The sequence below is a fragment of the Silurus meridionalis genome, chromosome 19, assembly GCF_014805685.1.
Source record: "Silurus meridionalis isolate SWU-2019-XX chromosome 19, ASM1480568v1, whole genome shotgun sequence".
Classification (NCBI taxonomy): Eukaryota; Metazoa; Chordata; class Actinopteri; order Siluriformes; family Siluridae; genus Silurus; species Silurus meridionalis.
In genome coordinates, this window is record NC_060902.1 from 10640057 (window position 1) to 10663071 (window position 23015).

Consider the following 23015-nt stretch of genomic DNA (forward strand, 5'->3'; position numbering starts at 1 on the left):
CTGTTGCGTTTGGGGAAATGCTTCCTCTCCCTGAAGGCGAACACAGAGGGAATGAGGAGGAGCTTCTTCCCGCAGGCCATTCGGTGTTAAAACCAGGAAACACCCAGGATCTAAAAACTGGCCCACTCTCTCCATCATCACCCTTTTTTCCCCTGCACAATCACATCAATCCTCGTCACTCCCAACGAAAACCTTAACATCTTCAGCTCTGCTACCTCCAGCTCCACCTCCTGTCTTTTACTCAATGCCACTGTCGCTAATCCATAAAACATCGCAGGTCTCACCACAGTCCTATAAACGTTCCCTTTTGTCACAAATCACTCCTGTCACTCTTCTCCACCCACTCCACCCTGCCTGCACTCTTTTCTTTACTTCTCTAACACACTCTCCATTACTTTTCACTGCTGACCCCAGGTACCTGAACTCTTCCACCTTCTCCACCTCTTCTCACTGCAACTGCATCACTCCACTGCCCTTCCTCTCATTTACACACATGTACTCTGTCTTACTCCTACTGACTTTCATTCCCCTTCTCTCCAGATAGATATGGCCAGCCAGCTATGTTGATTAATATATTCTTTTTTTTGTAAGTTGGTCAGTGTTTGTTGTTATTTGTTTCAGCATACGCTAGAAAAGCTATTGGTGGTCACACTATTCACTCCACAACTTACTGTCATGCAAATGACTAATTCCAAGTCATTTGTAAAAGCAGGCTTAAACAAGTTTCAGTTCTTTTGCCCTTTTTTTTAGAGTTTCACTAAGGAGTTCACAGACATGTTCAATATTCATTTGTTCTGTTTACTCCTTAATTGTTTGAAGCAGTTCAGCTAAACAGACAGACAGACAGACAGACAGATAGAGCAGAGACATGTTTAATATTCATCTATTCTGTGTACTCCTTGATGTTGAAAAGCTTGGGGGTGGGACTATGCGCTCCACAAATTACTCTAATGTAAATGATTAATTCTCAGGCACTCGCAGAAGCAGGCTTGTTTTAAACTTGCTTTAATCATGGTGTACGCATTAACTAACTTGCTTCTAATTGCTTAAATTAGCTAAAGCACTTTTGCTTTGATGTCAATCTGCTGCCATTTAAATTTTCCTGTTATCTATACTGTTGACATTATACTGAAAACAGAAAGAGTAAAGAGTTTTATATACTGGCCAGTGTTTTATAAAACCATTTTTCCCCTTTTAAAGATTCACTAAGTAGTGCACAGACATGTTCAATATTCATCTGTTCTGTGCACTCCTCGAATGTATGAAGCAAGATGGGATAGATATTGTTTTTACTTCCCTATTTAAAGTTTCATTAAGTAGTGCACAGATAGATAGATAGATAGATAGATAGATAGATAGATAGATAGATAGATAGATAGATAGATAGATAGATAGATAGATAGATAGATAGATAGATAGATAGATAGATAGATAGATTTTTTTTTCTACTTCCCTATACTGTTGACATTATGCAGTGTTAAATATTGACTACTGAACAAGTACAAGCAGGATTGGTTAACCAACAGTTGATGTTTAAATTAGTTGAAAGTCTGGTTTGTGTGTTTGTTAACTCACCAGATAGAGAGATTATTTTGCTAAGTGTTTTGCTAAGTGTTTAGTGCTTTGTTTCAGGAAAAGCTATTGGGTGTGGGATTACATGCTACACAATTTACCATAATGTAAATTACTAATTTGGCTTTTATCATAAGATAGAAAAGCTATTGTGGGTGGGACTACACAATTTACCATAATACAAATAACAAATTCCAAATCATTTGTAAAAGTGGGCATAAACTAGTTGAAGTTCTGTTGCCCTATTTAGTGTTTTACTAAGGAGTTCACAGACCTGTGCAATATTTATTTGTTTTGTGTACTCCATAATGATAGATAGATAGATAGATAGATAGATAGATAGATAGATAGATAGATAGATAGATAGATAGATAGATACATACATACATACATACATACATACATACATACATACATACATACATAGATTTGTCTGTACTTCCCTATTTAAAGTTTCATTAAGTAGTGCATAGATAGATAGATAGATAAGATAAGATAAACCTTTATTCGTCCCACAGATAGATAGATAGATAGATAGATAGATAGATAGATAGATAGATAGATAGATAGATAGATAGATAGATAGATAGATAGATAGATAGATAGATAGATTTGTCTGTACTTCCCTATTTAAAGTTTCATTAAGTAGTGCATAGATAGATAGATAGATAGATAGATGGATAGATAGATAGATAGATAGATAGATAGATAGATAGATAGAGAGATAGAGAGATAGAGAGATAGATAGATTTTTCTGTACTTCCCTATACTGTTGAATATTAATCTGTTCTGTGCACTCCTTGATTGTTTGAAGCAATTTGATTTAGCTAGCTTTAAACCTTTAAAAGTTTCACTAAGTAGTGCACAGCATTCACCTTGGATGTTTGAAGCTAAATAGCTAGATAGCTTGCTAGATAGCTTGCTAGATAAATAGATAGATAGATAGATAGATAGATAGATAGATAGATAGATAGATAGATAGATAGATAGATAGATAGATAGATAGATAGATAGATTTGTAAAAGCAGGCTTAAACTAGTTACAATTCTGGTGGGTGTATGCGTTACCTCACTTGCTTCTAATTGCTGATATCAGTTGAGATTCTGATATCTGTTCTGTTTACTCCATGATTGTATGAAGCCATTTGAATGGATGGATGGATGGATAGACGGATGGATGGATGGATGGATGGATGGATGGATGTTTCCTGTACTTCTCTATACTGTTGTATCAAACATGTGTGTGTGTGTGTGTGTGTGTGTATGCATACAACATTTTGCAGGCTTAGCTATTGACTGTTGTAGCAGACTACAATAAAAATAAGTTTTTATTTTTTCAAATGATGGGAACAAACCCCAGTTCAGAGTGGATTGGTGGCACAATTGCATTGAATGTTGATATCAACAGTGGATGAAAACAATACAGCTGTTTCTCTCAATCAATCAGAATAGAATTTTTGTGAAATGACTGTCTGTGCCAGTGAAGAACTCTTACAGGCAATGAAATTGGTCTGTGGTGACATATAGTTTATGAAACAAAGTATTAGGAAACCTTAAATTTCCAACCAAATGTAAAGGAACACAATTGTATAGAGTAGGCTGTTCGTTACAGAAGTCCTAAGAGGCCATGAATTATAATATTTTTTCTTTCTTTTTTATCTTATGATCATGACTTAATTTTGTTGTCATCTTGACATAAGATAAGAGATAAGATAAGATAAGATAAACCTTTATTCGTCCCACCGTGGGGAAATTTCTTTGTTACAGCAGTATGAAGAAAAATAAAAAATAAAAAATAAATGCAAATATATAAAAGAATAGACAAATATACTATAATATTACAAGTATATACACAACACAATATATAAATACAGATGAGGGTAAGTACGTATTGCAGGTTTATATTGCACACAGGTGGTATTGCACGTATTGCAGGTAATATTGCACGTATTTCAGGTGATATTGCACATATTGCAGGTAATATTGCACGTATTGCAGGTAATATTGCACGTATTTCAGGTGATATTGCACACAGTAGTATTATTAAATAGTAAAACAGTAAAAACAGTAACTATTACACCATTGAACAGTAATAGCAGTGAGTATTTTGGTGACTGGTTCACTGGGAGCAGCTCTGATTGTAAAGTCTAATAGCAGCATGGAGAAAAGACCTTCTGTATCGCAATGTGTCGTATTCATGGTGCCAACAGGACAGAACATTTCCAGTAAAGTTAAATGGGAACTTCATCTGAGACATTTTTGGAAATATTTCAAATTGAAAACTTACCAGAAATGTATGAAAACTAATTAGAAATTTGGGAAAATTTATATAAACTGTATCATATACAAACATAAATATAAACATTTTGTTTGGTCATATGACATGAACGCAAACGTATACAGATTTTTTTATTACAATTTTGACACACATTTTGGAAGTTGAATAAATGAAGTTGAATAAATACTCTGTACTGGTCAAAAGTTTGGACCGGTGACTATTTTAATGTTTTTTAAAGAGGGCTTATCAAGCCTGAAAAAAACCCAACATAATATTGTGAATTTTATATATATATATATATATATATATATATATATATATATATATATATATATATATATATATATATATATACAGGAGTGCAGAATTATTAGGCAAGTTGTATTTTTGAGGATTAATTTTATTTGAGGATTAATTTGAACAACAACCATGTTCTCAATGAACACAAAAACTCATTAATATCAAAGCTGAATATTTTTGGAAGTAGTTTTAGTTTTAGCTATTTTAGGGGATATCTGTGTGTGCAGGTGACTATTACTGTGCATAATTATTAGGCAACTTAACAAAAAACAAATTCATACCCATTTCAATTATTTATTTTTACCAGTGAAACCAATATAACATCTCAACATTCACAAATATACATGTCTGACATTCAAAACCAAACAAAACAAATCAGTGACCAATATAGCCACCTTTCTTTGCAAGGACACTCAAAAGCCTGCCATCCATGGATTCTGTCAGTGTTTTGATCTGTTCACCATCAACATTGCGTGCAGCAGCAACCACAGCCTCCCAGACACTGTTCAGAGAGGTGTACTGTTTTCCTCCTTGTAAATCGCACATTTGATGATGGACCACAGGTTCTCAATGGGGTTCAGATCAGGTGAACAAGGAGGCCATATCATTAGATTTTCTTCTTTTATACCCTTTCTTGCCAGCCACGCTGTGGAGTACTTGGACGGTGTGATGGAGCATTGTCCTGCATGAAAATCATGTTTTTCTTGAAGGATGCAGACTTCTTCCTGTACCACTGCTTGAAGAAGGTGTCTTCCAGAAACTGGCAGTAGGACTGGGAGTTCAGCTTGACTCCATCCTCAACCCGAAAAGGCCCCACAAGCTCATCTTTGATGATACCAGCCCAAACCAGTACTCCACCTCCACCTTGCTGGCGCCTGAGTCGGACTGGAGCTCTCTGCCCTTTACCAATCCAGCCACGGGCCCATCCATCTGGCCCATCAAGACTCACTCTCATTTCATCAGTCCATAAAACCTTAGAAAAATCAGTCTTGAGATATTTCTTGGCCCAGTCTTGACGTTTCAGCTTGTGTGTCTTGTTCAGTGGTGGTCGACTTTCTGCCTTTCTTACCTTGGCCATGTCTCTGAGTATTGCACACCTTGTGCTTTTGGGCACTCCAGTGATGTTGCAGCTCTGAAATATGGCCAAACTGGTGGCAAGTGGCATCTTGGCAGCTGCACGCTTGACTTTTCTCAGTTCACGGGCAGTTATTTTGCGCCTTGGTTTTCCACACGCTTCTTGCGACCCTGTTGACTATTTTGAATGAAACGCTTGATTGTTCGATGATCACGCTCAGAAGCTTGGCTATTTTAAGACTGCTGCATCCTCTGCAATATATCTCACTATTTTTGACTTTTCTGAGCCTGTCAAGTCCTTCTTTTGACCCATTTTGCCAAAGGAAAGGAAGTTGCCTAATAATTATGCACACCTGATATAGGGTGTTGATGTCATTAGACCACACCCTTCTCATTACAGAGATGCACATCACCTAATATGCTTAATTGGTAGTAGGCTTTCCAGCCTATACAGCTTGGAGTAAGACAACATGCATAACAAGGATGATGTGGTCAAAATACTCATTTGCCTAATAATTCTGCACTCCTATATATATATATATATATATATATATATATATATATATATATATATATATATATATAATATTGTTTTTGAATATATTTTAAATTATAATGTATTTCTAACAGTTGTACTGCTAATGTTTTTATTTTGCATGATACTTTTTCAGGATTCTTTTATTAATAAAAAAGGTAAAAATTTAATTGCAAAAATCTTTCAAAAGATTACTGCTTTCTTCTGTACTTTTGATCAAATATATTTATAAATAATTAAATGAAGAGCATAAGAGACTTAATGTCTTATAAAAACTTTAAACCAGTACTGTACTTCTGTATGATTACTGAAAAATGGCTATCAGAAGGTAGAAGAAAGAGCAGCTTGACAGCTTGAGCTAGCCTCATAAAATGTTAATTAAATTGTGCTAGTTCACATTTAGCAGATCTGATTTACTGGCAGGCTAGCTACTGTATAAACACATTTTTTGGTATTTGCTAGTTAAACTTAATACCATAGATAAAATATATTTCCCAAGTAATCTCAAAACATACTTGAATGGAAATCTCTTGAATGTAATCTTTAGAATCAAATAGAACTGTGGCATAAACATTTCTGTGGTTGTCAGAGACTAGAAGATGGGGGATTTCCCCCTAGGTGACTAAGGGGGATTGTTTGTGTGGAATTTTTTTATTTTTTTTTTTTTTTAAAGACTTTTTTAAGTATCTTACCTGAATGTCTGCTCAGTGAGTGTATTAGTTTGTACAATCGTATAATTTTGTTGCACAATAGCTTACACACAGCAAAAGGAAGTTTTAAACGTAAATGATTGTAATTTTTATTTAATTTACATGAATACTTGCCAAGATGAAGAAATTGGTGTTATGTTATGGAGGATTGGACAATGCATGCAGGGTTCGGCCTTAATCGACCTACAGTAAGTGTGCTGTGTGCATGTTATTAAAGAATGTACTAGAACAAACTGGTTGTTTTAACCAAGATTATCCTGCACGATTTTTTTTCAACTACATATAAGTTGAAAACCTGCAATTATGTAAATTCCCAGTTTATTCCTATTAATTTAAGGTTAATTCCCATTTATTCCCGTTAATTCCCATATTTTGCCTGTTGATTCCCATTGAAAGTGTTCAGTGTTGAAATTAGTGGGATTTTGCAACCCTATTTGTATTAGAAACTGTAATGCATTTTGAGAAGAAAAAACTCATTCAATTGCCTGCGATCTCGCGTCCATGTTCACTCGTTTTACATTACAGTTTTTCTCAAATGCCAAAACACAAAAGCCAATCCTCTAAACCAAATGACTAGTTGTCTAAACACATTTACTAAATCTAGCCATCATTTTCCAATATCATAAACACATTTCACATGAAGACACAATTCACAAAACACAATCCTCCGTTCTCATAAATCTTAACACATTTTTTTTTTTGCTAAAACACAAGTTAAAAAGAACTCTGCTTATATTCTCAAATGAAAGCTAATGTGATGCAAAATGCTTGCCACAGTCAGCAATATTTAAACACAATGAACACACCTGGCATCATTCATTACACACAACGACTCAAAATTGAAGACACTTGTTGCTAATGCTGTGACCACATGTACAAAAGCAAGTTCAGAGTGCACAGTTTGCTGAAGATTCCAAACAAACACAATGGATGAAGGCAGAGTCAGGGGAAGAGGAATTTGAGTCAGAGGAGGGAGAAGAGCTGGCCATGGAAGAAGAGGAGCAGGCCAACGAGGAAGAGGAGTTCAAATCAGTGGAGAAAGAGGAGCAGGCCAACGAGGAAGAGGAGTTCAAATCAGAGGAGGAAGAGGTTTAGGCCAACGAGGAAGAGGAGTTCAAATCAGAGAAGGAAGAGGAGCAGGCCAACAAGGGAGAGGAGAAGGTCCAGGAGGGAGCGCAAGACAACCTCGTACCATCATTACGGACGAGATGCGAGCAACAGTCATTGACCCTGTCATTGTCCATGGCATGACAATGGCTGAAGCAGGACTACGAGTCCGTCCAAACCTGAGTAGGTTCACCGTGGCCATCATTATCAGGGCATTCAGACAACACAACAGGTATTGTACTCTATTGCTTTCTTTGTCACAATACAATTTTACAAACCTGTGAAAGTAGACTATTGGTTTCAAATCAGTTGTTAATGTATTGTAAAACTGACAACACATGTTTCTTTCTTTAGAGTTGAAAGAATGCCACATAGAGGTGGGAGGGTTGCCATATTTACAGCGGCACAAGAAACCCTCATTGTGGATATGGTTCGTGAGAACAACCTCATCAGACTCCGGGAGATCAGAGACAAAGTCATTGCCGATAATGTCAACTTTGAGAGCATTGATGATGTCAGCTTGGCCACAATAGACCGAGACAACCATACACTAGAGAGAACCTCCTAAGGGGAATGGAGCTGGCCTGTGTTGACATCCCAGTGGAGGCCTTCCAAGGATGGATTCGCCATTCCAGGGGGTTTTTCCCACGGTGCCTGGCAAGAGACAATATAGATGAGGTGGATGGATGAGGTGATGTGGCCCGATGCAGCTCAGCGACATGATGCCGCACAGTGATTGTGGTGTGTGTGTGTGGTGTGAATAAAGTAAATAAAAAAACTTCACACCCTGATCATGTTTTCAAGAGTACTGTTGTGTGCAATAGATTCTGTTTTTGCATTGAGTTGTGTTACAGTAGTGTACATGCATAATTTACTATAGATTTATACTCTTCAGATGAAACTCTCAAATCTAAATGCCTAATCCTCTGCAGAGATCTAAGAACATCCATTACTGTAAAGTTTCAAAAATATGCATTGGCAGTTATGAAACAAAGAACCTTCTCACAAATTGAGCATTGTGTTTTCAATTGTTTTGCTGTAGTGTGTAATGATGTGTATAGTGTTTACATTTTTGAAAGCTTCGAGCTGCTCTTTTGGTGTGAAAGGGGAACATGGAGAAAACGTTTTTGAAATGTGTTTTAGCGTTTGAGAAAATCTGTAATTGGGTTTGTTTTGTTCTACTGCCATCTACTGGGCTTTTCCTCTCTTCACATAATAATTATTATTACGGACATGGTTTTGTGAAGATGTCTTTCTTTGACGTCGTTTTTATTACTTGAGTATACTGTTGTACAAGTTTATTATTTCATTTCTTTAGTATATTTAACAGTCGGTTAGTTTACTTACTTTCAGTCAGGAGAATTTTGCCACAATGTTGTATTTAAACGTCGTTGTAATGTTGACATTATTTGGATGCAGCATGTTTTTGTGATTTGTGATATTTAGGGGTTATTTAAGGGATATTTATGAGTAATGAAAAAACATACATTTAAACTTACTGTGGTGTACCCTGGTGCCCAGGGAATAAAAAGAGAAGCAAAGAAGAAGAAAAATGGACAGAGGTAATGTGATGTAATGAATGATGGTGATCATATAAATAATCTAGATGAAGTTTATGAAAAAATATTTTGTTGGCCTAGTCTAGAAAGACTATTCTTAAGTTTGAAATATGTTAATAATGTCTGGAGTTTCAGTGATCAGAGATTTTGTAACATAGTTGTGTCTTTTTTTGTCTAACATGATAACACATTTTAATAATATTTTGACACTATAGTTGTTGTAGTATTTTGGGGATTTACGGTATTTTTATTTAAATTATCTAATTTAGTAATGTTTGTATATAACTGGGCCCATTAGAATTGCAACATTTTCTGTTACAATGTATGTTTCATGAGCACCAGAAGGTAAGATTGTGAGTAATGTCCTTTCTACAGTCTTATACAGTCAGTTGATGTTATGGAACCAGGAGCTAGTGAGCAATTCATAAAATAGTTTAACAATTAAGATCTTCATAGAGCCAACACCAACTCCTCCATGCCAGAGTCCTTAAACACATAAAGATGTCCAATGTCCAAACTCTACATAAAGTGGAATCAAATGTCGTTGGAACGTCTCTAGATGGTTCGAGATGTTTGTGGGCTCGGCATCTACTTAGTTCCATACTATAGTTCCATAATCTTCATGAGATGGGACACGACTGGAGCTGGTGCAACCTCAGGATGCCTCAGGATGGGTAGAGAAAGAGAAGCAGTGGAGAGAAATTAGCGTAGCTGCTGTTCATAATATTAACAAGCACAAGTTCATAATGTGCATTTGATCAGATGTACTGGAGCACAAGATTATGATGTGTGATGTGTGTTATGTGTAGGACTCGCTAAAAAGGTACGTTTTTAATCTGCACTTAAACTGGGAGAGTGTGTCTGAACGCTGAACACTGTCAGGAACACTATCCAAAGTTTAAGAGTTAAATGTGAGAATGCTCTACCACCTTTAGTGGACTTTGCTATTCTAGGAACTACTAAAAGTCCAGAATTTTGAGATCTCAAGGAGCGTGACGGATTGTAGCGTGTTAGAAGTCTAGATAGATACATGGGAGCCAAACCATTTTAGGCTTTGTAGGTAAATGGCAATAGTTTGTAGTGGATTCACAATTCATGGTTCACGTCCTGTTGCCTATGACTTTTTAAGTCATGGTTTGGTACAATTTCGGTACGGTTAGGGTGAAAATGGAAAAAATTAAATTGTCGTTTTTTTAATTGCACAGTTTATTATTATTGACATTTGTGAACACCAACAGTTTACATTTTTTAAATAATTTTAATTAAAATGCTTGCTTAGTTAAATAAAATTTTATATTTAATAAGAAATAAAATAAAAGAAACTAAATTAATGAAATACACTTTTTATTATATTGATTAAATAGAGTAATAAATGAATAAATAAAGAAACAAATTAAATAAAAATAATTATATTAAATAGTTTACATTTGTTAGAACCAATAATAACCCAGCCGGCACTCTTAGTGCCTGTCCCAAGCCTGGATAAATGGGATGGGTTGCGTTAGGAAGGGCATCCAGCGTAAAACATGTTCCAAATCAAATATGCGGATCACGAATCATAATTTCATACCGGATTGGTCGAGGCCCGGGTTACCAATGAACCTACAGGTATTGTACCAGGTGGAAATTGGGCTAATGTCTGGTGAAGGAGAAGAAGGAGAGGAGGAAGATGTCTACAGAGATGGCAGGAAAAGGAGAAGTGTAGGAGAGTGGAGGTTGGGGTTGGTACTTTAAATGTTGGTACTATGACTGGTAAAGGGAGAGAGGTAGCAGATATGATGGAGAGGAGAAATGTAGGTATGTCGTGTACCAAGTGGAAAGTAAGTAAGACCAGGAACATTGGAGGTGGGTTTTAACTGTTCTTTAATGGTGTGGATGGAAAGAGAAATAGTGTATGGGTGATTCTGAAGGAAGAGTACAGTAAGAGTGCAGTGGAGGTGAAGGTCATTCTGCAGAGGAGGTCATTCTGATAGGGTGATGAACGTGAAGCTGGAAGTTGAAGGGGTGATGAAAAATGTCATCAGTGCTTATGCTCCACAAGTGGCCTGTGAGATGGAGGTAAAGGAAAAATTCTGGAGTGAGTTAAATGATGTGGTAGAAGGTGTACCTACGTATAAAAGATTGGTGATTGGGGCAGATTTCAATGGCCATGTAGGTGAAGGGAACAGAGGTGATGGGTAGTTATGGCTTAAAGGTGAGGAATGTGGAAGGGCAAATGGTGGTGGATTTTGCTAAAATGATGGAAATGGCAATGGTGAACATGCATTTTAAGAAGAATGAGGATCATAGAGTGACGTATAAGAGTGGAGGAAGGTGCACACATCTCCTGAAGGAGATTGGAGACTGTAAGGTGTTGGCAGGGGACAGTGTAGCTAGACAGCATTGGATGGTCGTCTGTAGGATGCTTTTGGAGGTGAAGAAGAAGAGGAAGAAAGTGAGGAGTGAGAGAACAATAAAAAGGTGGAAACTAAAGGAGGAAGGCTCAGGGAAGAGGTCTGACAGGGGACTCGTGGTAAAGAGGTGCTGGATGATTGGGCAACTACTGCAGAAGTGATAAGGCAGACAGCTAGAAAGGTACTTAGTGTGACATCTGGAAAGAGAAAGAAAGACAAAGATGCGTGGTGGTGGAATGGGGAAGTGCAGGAGAGCATAAGGAGAAAAATGTTGGCAAAACAGAATTTGAATCGATAGTGTAATGAGAAAAGTAGGCAGGAGTACAAGGAAGGCCACAGGTAAAGAGGGACGTGGCGAAAGCCAAGGAAAAGGCATATGAGGAGCTGTATGAAAGGTTGGACACTAAGGAAGGAGAAAAGGATTTATACCGATTGGCCAGGCAGAGGGACCTAGCTGGGAAGGATGTGCTGCAAGTTAGAGCAATAAAGGATGGAGAGAAGGTTGGATGGTGTGGAGATGGTAAAGCAGGAAGTGAATTACTAAGGAGGAGTAAGATGGAGTGCATGCGTGTAAATGAGAGGTGTGCAGGCAGGGTGGAGTGGGTGGAGAAGAGTGGCAGGAGTGATTTGTGATAGAAGGGTATCTACAAGAGTGAAAGGGAAATTTTATAGGACTGTGGTGAGACCTGAGATGTTGTATGGTTTAGAGACAGTGGCACTGAGTAAAAAACAGGAGGTGGAGCTGCAGGTAGCAGAGCTGAAGATGTTGAGGATTTCATTGGGAGTGACGACGATGGACAGAATTAGTTTATTAGAGTGACAACGCATGTAGGACGATTTGGAGACAAGGTGAGGGAGGCGAGATTAAGATGGTTTGGGCATGTTCAAAAGGGACATGGGGTCCCAATCTATATTGGTAGGAGAATGCTGAGGATAGAGCCACCAGGAAGGAGGAAAAGAGGAAGGCCAAGGAGTCGGTTTATGGATGTGGTGTGGGAAGACATGCAGGTAGTTGGTTTGAAAGATGCATATGTAGAGGACAGGGGGGTATGGAGACGGATGATCCGCTGTGGCAAACCCTTTTAGGAGAAGCCGAAAGAAGAAGAAGAAGGAGACCCACTTTGGGCAATAAAGGTGTGCGAGTGTATGTGTGTGTGTGTGTGTGTGTGTGTGTGTGTGTGTGTGTGTGTGTGTGTGTGTGAGTGATTTACAAATTAATATTTAATAATCTAAAGATGATCTACTTAAATGTTCTACTTATTTCTGCATACATTAACACATCTTTATTCCTTCATTCAATCACTCCTTCGATATGTGGAATTGTCAGGATTTTTTCCTTTTAAGAAAAATTCTGGAAGCTAGACATACAACTCTAAAGAATCCACTTTCTGGTTAGAAAAAAAGAACAACCTTATTGTAAGTATTACTGTTTCACTCTAATCAGCTTTTTTATTTAGAAAATGTAGCATCTAAAAGTCACGTATACACCTCCATATCTGAACAAAATTCCTCTAAATCCAGGGCCACATGTTGCTGTCAAGGCAAAACTATGGAGTTTCTGTGTGGGTGGAATGGGCTGTGAGGCAAAGGTCACCAGGTCAAATCTTGCTTAGAATAGTGCCCTGATTAAAGGCTATTTCAGGTGTTACTATGGATATTTGGATGTTATACTGACACTGGTCCTTGTTGCAGCATCCACCACATTTTCTCCCTCCTAGTCTATTATTAAAAGAAGTTGATGCAATTTTTGTACTTTTGTATGTGAGATTTGTTTGGATGGGACTGTTTTCCTATGGGTTAAGCACTCATAATTAGGGAAAGGAGTAAATGATCATGATATGGCATGTAGCAAAGGCAGGTCAAATACATTTATCCTTATTTATCCTTTTTAAGCTAGTTAATAAAATATAAATATAAAAAATATTTCAATAAAGAAAAAATCTATTCAAATAAAGTAACCAGTATGTGTCATTTTTTACCTTGCACCCCTGCCAGAAGGACTGTGCAGCGATTTACAGTATTGCTGCTGGGGCAGAGATGGATTTTAGTTTAAATTGATTAGAGATGTGTTGTTTGATTGACAGTTCCTGCACTTCACTGCAGCAGGTGACTGTCACATTTCAATAATCACTCACGTGTTCCTTGTCACCATTTATTATAACATGTAATGTAACTCCCACCTTTCAGGGCGCTCCTTGTCTCACATTTGCCTCATGTTTTTTGTTCATGCTCCTTTTTGTACCCTTGTTTCCAGGTCCATGTTTTTTTCTTTCTTTATTTTGTGTTTCATTTTATCTTGTTTGTTGTTACATGTGCACTTTATAAAACACATTTGCTTCCACTTCTTTAGTATTACAACAGCAATGCACTGTATTATTTTTCATTAGCATTTTTTCCACAACCTTGCCTTTGCAGTTGGCACCTTCCTTCCATTTGAAAAGAACCATTTTTGTATTTGCTGGTTTGGCAGTTTTGGAGAGCACTATTGAAGTGCTTTTTGGAAAGTAAAAATAATCAATTATAATTAAACACAGCTAAATTTGTGCAGATAACTTTCATGGGCTAAGCACTTATCCTTGATGTGCCTCGTTGTTTTTGACTTTTGGAGTTTCTTTATCATCTATTAGATTCAATTTCTATTCAATTCAATACATTTTTATTTGTATAGCACTTTTAATAATGAACATTGTCTCAAAGCAGCTTTACACAGATAATGTGGTGATTAAAAACTAATAAGATGTTCTTTATAAGTGTAAGTTTGTCCCTGATGAGAAAGCCAATGGTGACTGTGGCAAGGAAAAACTCCCAGAGATGGCAAAAGGAAGAAACCTTGAGAGGAACCAGACTTGAGAGGGAACCCATCCTCATTTGGGGTGCACCAAATGTCCTTTTATTGCAGATAAACAATGTTGAGGTGTGGCGTGATGTGATCAGATGCAAACTGTAATCCTAAATCAGTATAGCAGACTGCTGACATTAACTACAGTCCAAATCCAAATCCTCAGTGTTCCTGTTCTTACTCCATAATTTCATGGATCCCCAATCGAAGAGAACATGATCCAGAGGCAGGCCAGGACAAAGTGGGCAGATCCGAGGGGGGGAGAGGGTTCACTGGAACCTCGGGAGCATATTTAACTCCACCTAGAGAGAGAGAGAGAGAGAGAGAGAGAGAGAGAGAGGGGGGTGACAGGAATGGAAGGATATGGATTATTATGTCTTTATTGTTGTATAAAAGTTAAGGACCCTGTGCAGTTGGGGACTCCGGCAAGACTTACTATTGCAGCATTATGTTTTGCATATAAGAAAGGCTTGCATAGCCTAAATACTGCTAGAGTATTTCTGCTTTATTTAGCTTAATTGATCTAAAAAAATATAATGCAACTGCATTCTGTTGACCTATAGAAACAGTGATTCCGGGTTATTCTATGAAGCTTTCTCAGAGCAGCAAATATAATTTAACCAGTTTTTCATGGCTTTTAATATGATGAACTACCACACATTAAAAGCATTTTAAAAATGCAATTTCTACTGTATATGAAGTATTAGCTGTGACAATTACAGAAAAGAGAGCAAAAAAGTAAATTCTAAAGAAAGGCTATGGCAGTTCCAGATGTTACATGCTCCTCCTATCTGGCTTGTCAAAACATTCCAGTCAAAGTGAGCACTCAGTGTGAAGACTTCCTCCCTCTCTGTGCACTTATATCATAGACACTCACAGGCAGCAGACAAGAACTTTCCGTTGGATCATGAGAGTCCTACAGTTCCTCATTGTTTTACTTGGTGGACTTGCTGCAGCACAGCAACAAGCCTTGATGGACTACTTAGAGAGAAGACTGCTTGCGATTGAGGTAAGCATGAAGTTGCCTGTGCTCCCAGGCACACCAGCACATCCAGAACTCTAAGAAGATCGGCTTTAAACAGAATCAACTGCATACTCAATGGCCTTTCCATTTAGAGAGGCACACATGAGTCACTCTGACTACAAACTCTTAAGAATGTTTTGCAGTGAGAATACACGTCTGTTTTCACAAACGGTTGCTCCTAGCATTCAATGGACAATCAATTATTTATTTTTCTTTGTTTCAGCCTGATTTCGCTTATACATGGAGTTCCTTCACACACACACACACACACACACACACACACACACACACACACACACACACACACATATATATATATGTATGCAGTATACAGTATCTCACAAAAGAAAGTACACCCCTCACATTTCAGCAACCATTTTAGTATATCTTCTTAAAGGACAATACAATAGAAATATGTAAAACATACATATATATAAATATAAATATAAATATAAATATATATATATATATATATATATATATATATATATATATATATATATATATATATATATATATATATATATATATTAGATCAGCCACTGTGAAGTTTATATAACAGTACAGATTCACTGGCCTCTAAAAATAACTCAACATACAGCCATTATTGTCAAAGTAACTGGTAACAAAGTTGAGTGCACCCTAAGTAATAAAAGCTCTCATTTAACTATGCAAAGCTACATGTCCTATTTAACATATTTCATGTTTTTATCTGCTTGACAGGATTAGAGAAATATTGTATCTTGTATTAGAGCAGTTAAAATTTGGTGCTTTGAGTACAATTCTTTTATATGACCACTGGATTTTCAACATGGCACCTCAAGGCAAAGAACTTTCTGAAGATTTAGGAATTAGAATTGTTGCTTTCCACAAAGATGGCCTACACTATATGAAAATCGGTAACACCCTGAAACTGAGCTACAGTACAGTGACCAGTGTCATACAGAGCTTTTCCAAGATGGATTCCACTCGGAACAGGCCTCGCAAGGGTCGATCGAAGAAGTTAAGTCCTTGTGCTGTGCGTCAGGTTTAGAAGCTGGCTTCAAAAAACAGACACATGAGTGCTGCAGCATTGCCTTAGAGGTTGCAGAAGCGGAAGGTCCACTTGTCAGTGCTCAGACTATATGCCACACACTGCAACAAGTCAGTTTGCATAGCCATCATCCCAGAAGGAAGCATCTTTTGAAGATGACTCCCAAAAAGGCCCTCAAACAGTGCTGTAGAAAACCTGTCCAAGAAAACGAATTACTGGAACCATGTCCTGTGGTCTGATGAGACTAAAATAAACTTGTTTGGCTCAGATAGTGTCCAGCATGGGTGGTGATGCCCTGGTGAGGAGTATCAAGAAAATTGTGTTTTGCCTACGGTCAAGAATGGTGGTGGTAGCTTCATGGTCTGGGCCTGCATGAGTGCTGCGGGTTCTGGGAGGCTGCGGTTTACTAAAGGAAAACATGGATTCCAACATGTACTGTGACATTCTGAAGCAAAAAATGACACCCTTCCTTCAAAATCTAAACAGTTTTCCAACATAATAACGACCCCAAACACATCGCCAAGGTGACAACTGCTATGCTGAGGAAGCTGAAGGTGATGGAGTGGCCAAGTATGTCTTCAGTGCTGAACCCTATTGAGCACCTGTGGAGCATCCTTAAGTGGAAGGTTTAACAGCGCTACAATATAAGTCTAACATCCAGCAGTTCTGCGATGTCATGAAGAGAATCCCAGCAACAACCTGTGCAGCTCTGGTGAATTCCATGCCCAGGGGGATTAAAGCAGTGCTAGATAACAATGGTGCTCACACAAACTATTGAAACTTTGGACACAGTTTTGGCATGTTTACTTAGGGTATACTCACTTTTGTTGCCAGCTATTTTGACAATAATATCTGTATGTTGAGTTATTTTCGGAGGACAGTAAATCTATACTGCTATACACATTGCTGCATATTGACTACTCTAAAATATATCCAAGATCTATTTCTATAGTATTGAGCCTTGAGAAGAAATACTACAATGGTGTGTACTCACTTTTGTTAAATATTGTATGTAAAAGTGAAATTTCATATTCTGATTTCTCTCTTGATCTTCCATAAGTCTGGCCTTTTTCTACCTGTATAGCCTTTTCCCTAGAATTATCCAAAAAAGGAAAAAGTATACGTTTAAATTTGCGAATGTTTAACATAATGCACAAAATTAATAACAAAAATGCGACCCACATCAAGTCCACATTCTTTTATACTTTATATACAGTACTATACAAGAAATAATTACTCTTTCACCCAAATGAGGATGGGTTCCCCTTTTGAGTCTGGTTCCTCTCAAGGTTTCTTTCTTATAACATCTAAGGGGGTTTTCCTTGCCACAGTCGCCATGGCTTGCTCATCAGGGATAAATGCACACCATTCATTCATTTAACTCTTAAAATTCTGTAAAGCTGCTTTGAGACAATGTCTGTTGTGAAAAGTAGTATAGAAATAAACTTGACTTGACTCTTAGCATTTGAATGTCTGTGTGACTTCTCAACTTTTTTTTTTTTTAAATGCTAGGATCGAATCTCCTTGTGGCATGAGCAGACAAGCCGCTACACTGCAGAGCTACGGGAGCTCAAGCAGCAGATTGTAGCTCAGCTTGAGAGCCTGGACAAGAACAAGGAGGCACTAAGGAGTGAGCTTGATGCAGTGGGGGTCCGTGTTGATCGAGTGGAACGTGAGATGGATTATCTTGAGACACAGAATGGAGCACAGCCCTGCGTGGATGTGGATGACAAGTTGGTAGAGCAGCAGGTGACTGTGGCCAAGGAGAAGAACAAGTCAAAATATGCCAAGCTCTCAGGTATGGCTCCACATTCCATGTAAACTGTGATTTTAATTACAGTTGGGCATCCTGCTGAAACAGTAGAGGTAGACTTTTTAAGATATTTGATGTAGGGGTGGATGATGGACTTTAAATGAAAATATATTTTGTGTGCATCCGGTTTTAATTTGATTCAGTGCAATATGATTGCAATGGAAAAAAAAACATGATGCTATGCAATTCAATATGGTACAGATTGTTTGCTTTTATTTCTTTGGTTCAGAAAAACAGCAAATCATAAATTTACTTAAATGCCTTCTGACTTCTAACACACGGCCCTTTCACATAACTTTGTGGAGCCTATGTAGAGCAAAAAAAGTAAACCGATTAAATAAAACCAGATGTCCTTTTCCTGTTCTGTCTCCAGGAAGATACAACGCTACCTCTGCCATGTTAATCTATATACTATGGACTCAGGACACGCCTCGGTCTCTGTAGTGTTTGATATACTCATATTTAGTGAAGAGAAATCAATCTACATAAAAAAATATTGTTTACAAATTAGTGGTTACACTTTTTTAAATTGATGCATCACATGGTTAACTTTTCTGCCGATGCACAGATGTGAACCAGTGAATTTTACCATCCCTAATATATGTATATATATATTTAGATGACAGCAACAGACACCACTATTGATTAATTCTTGAATAGTATAACCGTGGCAAAGGGTCTAACTAAAAAGGAATTGGCAAAAAATTTCAACTCAATCAAGATATTTTTGCCTTATCTTCATAGGCTTAAAATGAATAGAATAAAAAGTGTTTTTTCATTCAAATTACTTTCTTATTCCAATTTATAATTTTTTTAAATTCAGTATTTACAGGTACAAGCATAACACTGCTTCTGAAGATTCCTTGATCACTTTGATATCTGTTGATTTTGGTTTACACAATAAAACACAAAACATCTAAGACATTTTTTACTCTCTTTAAAAGATTCAAACGATTTTGCAACAGTGAAACAAATCTATTCTACATTGTAAGGAGTACTCAGTTTGCTATGTTATCTAAATTGACTTACCGGTAATATTTTTTTCATTAGTGTTGTCTGTGTATTTACAGGGTTAGGAATACAACAATAGTTACATAAAGAAAAAAAAGTATAACCACAAGTGACAATGTGTAGGGCAAACTGCACCACAGGTAGATAGTTCTTGCTTACGTGCATAGAACATTAAAGTAGCTGTTGATAGTAGCTTAATTATAAAACTGTAAAAACTTACTCTTGTCAGTGTTAAAACAGAAAACAGTTATTTGAATTTATATTTATAAAAGTAATCTTTGTAACATTTTAGGAGAAACTGTATAAGAGGGCAGACCAAATATGACCAAAATATTTATAGGGTGAGATTTTGTAAATATACAGGATGTGAAGCTTTCAAGACCAATTCCATCTTGGCATTTCAAAAAAAAAAAGCGTCAATTTAATTTGCCTATTAATTTAAAACTGTGAGGATAATAATTTGCCATATGCCTGTGTGCAGGCAGATAGATTGATCTACTAGAAACACTAGTAGCACTGTAGTAGCACAGTGCATTTATCCACACAGCATTTAAACAGCAAATAAATAATTTGCTATGTTGTATGGTTTAGAGACAGTGGCATTGACTAAAAGACAAGAGGCAGAGCTGTAGGTAGCAGAGCTGAATATGCTGAGATTCTTTTTATTGGGAGTGATGAGGATGGACAGGTTTAGAAACAAGTTTATTCGAAGGACCGAACATGTAGGAAGTTTAACCCCTAATGGGGGCAACCGAAAGAAGAGGAAGAAAAAGAAGAAGAAGAAGAAGAAGAAGAAGAAGAAGAAGATTGTAAGAAAGTAAATTGCACTATGTACTTCATGGTAAATTACATTGTTGAAACTGAAAAACATTTACCATTTCATTTTTACCATAATTATTACCATAATCATTTTTACTACTTTTACCTTTTTTCTTGTAGACTTATGGGACAGCTATATTATTTTGTAAACATTTTCAAATTAACAAATAAAATACCAAAGCTCATTCACTATAACCAGTCTATTACAGTTCAGAATTCTATATCAGGTATTTGTTTAAAAATAAAGTGATTCTCTTAAATTTGTTTGCATTTGATTATTAACATACTTGGTATACTGTTTTCAATTAGGCTACTTGGGAGTTTAATGATGGGAACCTTGTTAAACTGGTCATTCTTAGACTGTTTTGGTGCCAGATGCCACAGCACACAGCTGTTTTAATATTTGTGTTTCATACATACAGTACACACCAATTAGCCATAATTTTAGCCACCTGACCTTTTGAGACAAGGTCTGACCTTTTGAGACAAAGACAGCACCTCTGAAAGTGTGATGTAGTATCTGCCACTAAAACAATAACAGGAGATCCTTTAAGTCTTGTAAGCTCTGAGCTGCTCCATGGATCAGACTTCCTTTTTTAGCACATGGATACCATGGCAACTCTATGTCATGTTCCTCAAAACATTCCTGAATGATTTTGCAATGTCAGAGTGCATTATCCTGTCGAAATAGGCCACTATCATTAGGGAATTCCCCTTCCCTGAAGATCTGGGAACATTTATAGGTAGGTTTTAGGTGTCAAAGTAATACCCACAAGAAGAAAGCCAGGACTCAATCTTTTCTAGTAGAGCACTGGCCAGAGCATCACATTACCTCTGCAGGCTAGCCTTATTCTCATAATTTATCTTAGTGCCATCTCTTCCCCAGGTAAGTGACAGACAAGCATCCATTCATCCACAAGATGGTTATATAAAATGTGTTACATAAGACCAGGCCACCTTTTTTCACTGTCCATGGTCCACTTTTGATGCTTGTTTGGCTATTCTTGACACTTTTGTTGAGAGACAGCAGTCAGCAGGGGCACTCTGACTGATTTGTACCATAGCTAGCATTAAATTGATTGGCAATTTGCATTACAATAGCCTACAGTGGGATCAGTTAGTCCTCACCATCCATGCGTATTAGTTAGCCTGTCACCGGTCCTCCAGTACTAACCAATGCCTAATGAAACACCCATGAAACCATGTTCCAGTTGCCTAACCATTACATTTTGGCCCTTGTCAGTGTCGCTCAGATTCTTATACTATGCCATTTTACTCAACTTACAACATATCAACTTTTAGAAGTGACTTTTTACTTGTTGCCTAACATATTCAACCGCTTGAAATCTGGTGTTATAATGAGATTATCAATGTCATTCATGTCACCTGATTAAGTGTTACATTATATGTTTGTGTTTGTGTGTGTGTGTGTCCAAAATAAATGTCACAACCTGTTCTGTTTTCTTTGTTTTTCTTTTTTTCTTTTAAAAAATTAACTAACCAATAATCCATTATGTCATATTTATTGTTTTCAAAGACTGCAGTGACATGGTCTCAAGTATTAAAGGCATGAAGATTCTCAAACGTGTCAGTGGCGCTAAAGGCATGTGGACTAAAGACATGGGTGTCTCCACTGGGAAGGTCTATCTCTTCAATGGAACAGGAGAGGACACACTCTATGAGTTTAGTTCTGTACGTGACTTCACCTCTTCTCTAGGCATTGCAGCAGGCAAAGCTGTCCAACTTCCCTCAAAATGGCAAGGTATGGGTCATGCTGTGTACAACAACCATCTGTATTATGTAAAAGTCAGTGAGGAGGTACGGCTGGTAAAGTTCGACCTACAGAAAGGTTCTGTGGTGGACAGTGCTGTATTTCCAGCCAATGACCAGCTCCCAGTCTACAGTCTTAATACTGAGACATACATTGACTTGGCTATAGATGAAGAAGGTTTGTGGGCCATTTATGCTACAAAGAATAATGAGAAACATGTCTCATTAGCCAAGGTGGACCCTAAAACTCTGACCATCGAACAGATGTGGGATACGCCTTGTGCAAGAGAGAATGCAGAGGCAGCTTTTGTGGTGTGTGGCACAGTCTATGTAGTCTACAACTCCAAACTTCCCAGCCGCTCCCGTATCCAATGTGTTTTTGATGTGAGTGATATGGTAACCAATGATGATGCTCCTACAGTGTATTTTCCAAAGCGTTATGGCACTCATTCAAGCTTCAAATACAGTCCCATGGAGCAGCTAATCTATGCTTGGGATGACGGCTATCAAATTCTTTACAAGTTACAAATGAAGAAAAAACTAGAAGTGTAGATGGTATTGAAATTGCTTGCAACCAACATAAACCAAATCTGTTTAGACTGCTAAATCCTGGTTTGATGTGCATTTATGTTTGATAATTTGCTAAGGTTTTAGAATCAACCTTAATCATATACCTAATCATTTATTTTCTGCAATAAAGTAAATACAACAATAGCACATTTCCATTTCCATTACTATTATTATATGGTTTGCTATGGTGAAAGCAAAGCATTAAAAGTATTAATGTCAAGGACAAAGTATATGTTTTTTTTTATAAAGCCATAGTGCTGTTCCACCTACAGTACTGGCTAAAAAAGGCTTCAAAAATAAAATTCCTATACAATAATTTGTAAATGTATATTAAAGGAATTTGGCAGACACCCTTATTCAGAGTTTATACAACTTAGTTTATACATTCATACAACTGAGCAGTTGCAGGTTAAGGGCCTTGATAAAACTTCCAATGTACTAATGTATTATTTCAAATGTTTATTTCTGAAATCAATTGTTATATTACCTTTATCATTTTTTTAGCTGTTTATCATTGTAAAGGACTGAACATTAAATTAAAGAAATAGAAAATCATTGCTATTCTTTCTCACGTTTTATATAAAACCACAAGCATTTAAAATAACGCAT

General features: G+C 37.1%; 1 protein-coding gene across 1 annotated transcript; it reads left to right on the plus strand.

Moving 5' to 3' along the window:
- The first annotated feature begins 15176 nt into the window (after window positions 1-15176).
- Window positions 15177-22965, plus strand: olfml3b (olfactomedin-like 3b). Its single transcript, XM_046874808.1, has 3 exons — window positions 15177-15375; window positions 17936-18221; window positions 21604-22965. The coding sequence occupies exons 1-3, from the start codon at window positions 15274-15276 to the stop codon at window positions 22386-22388; spliced, it is 1173 nt and encodes a 390-aa protein (XP_046730764.1). The 5' UTR covers window positions 15177-15273; the 3' UTR covers window positions 22389-22965.
- Window positions 22966-23015: the final 50 nt, after the last annotated feature.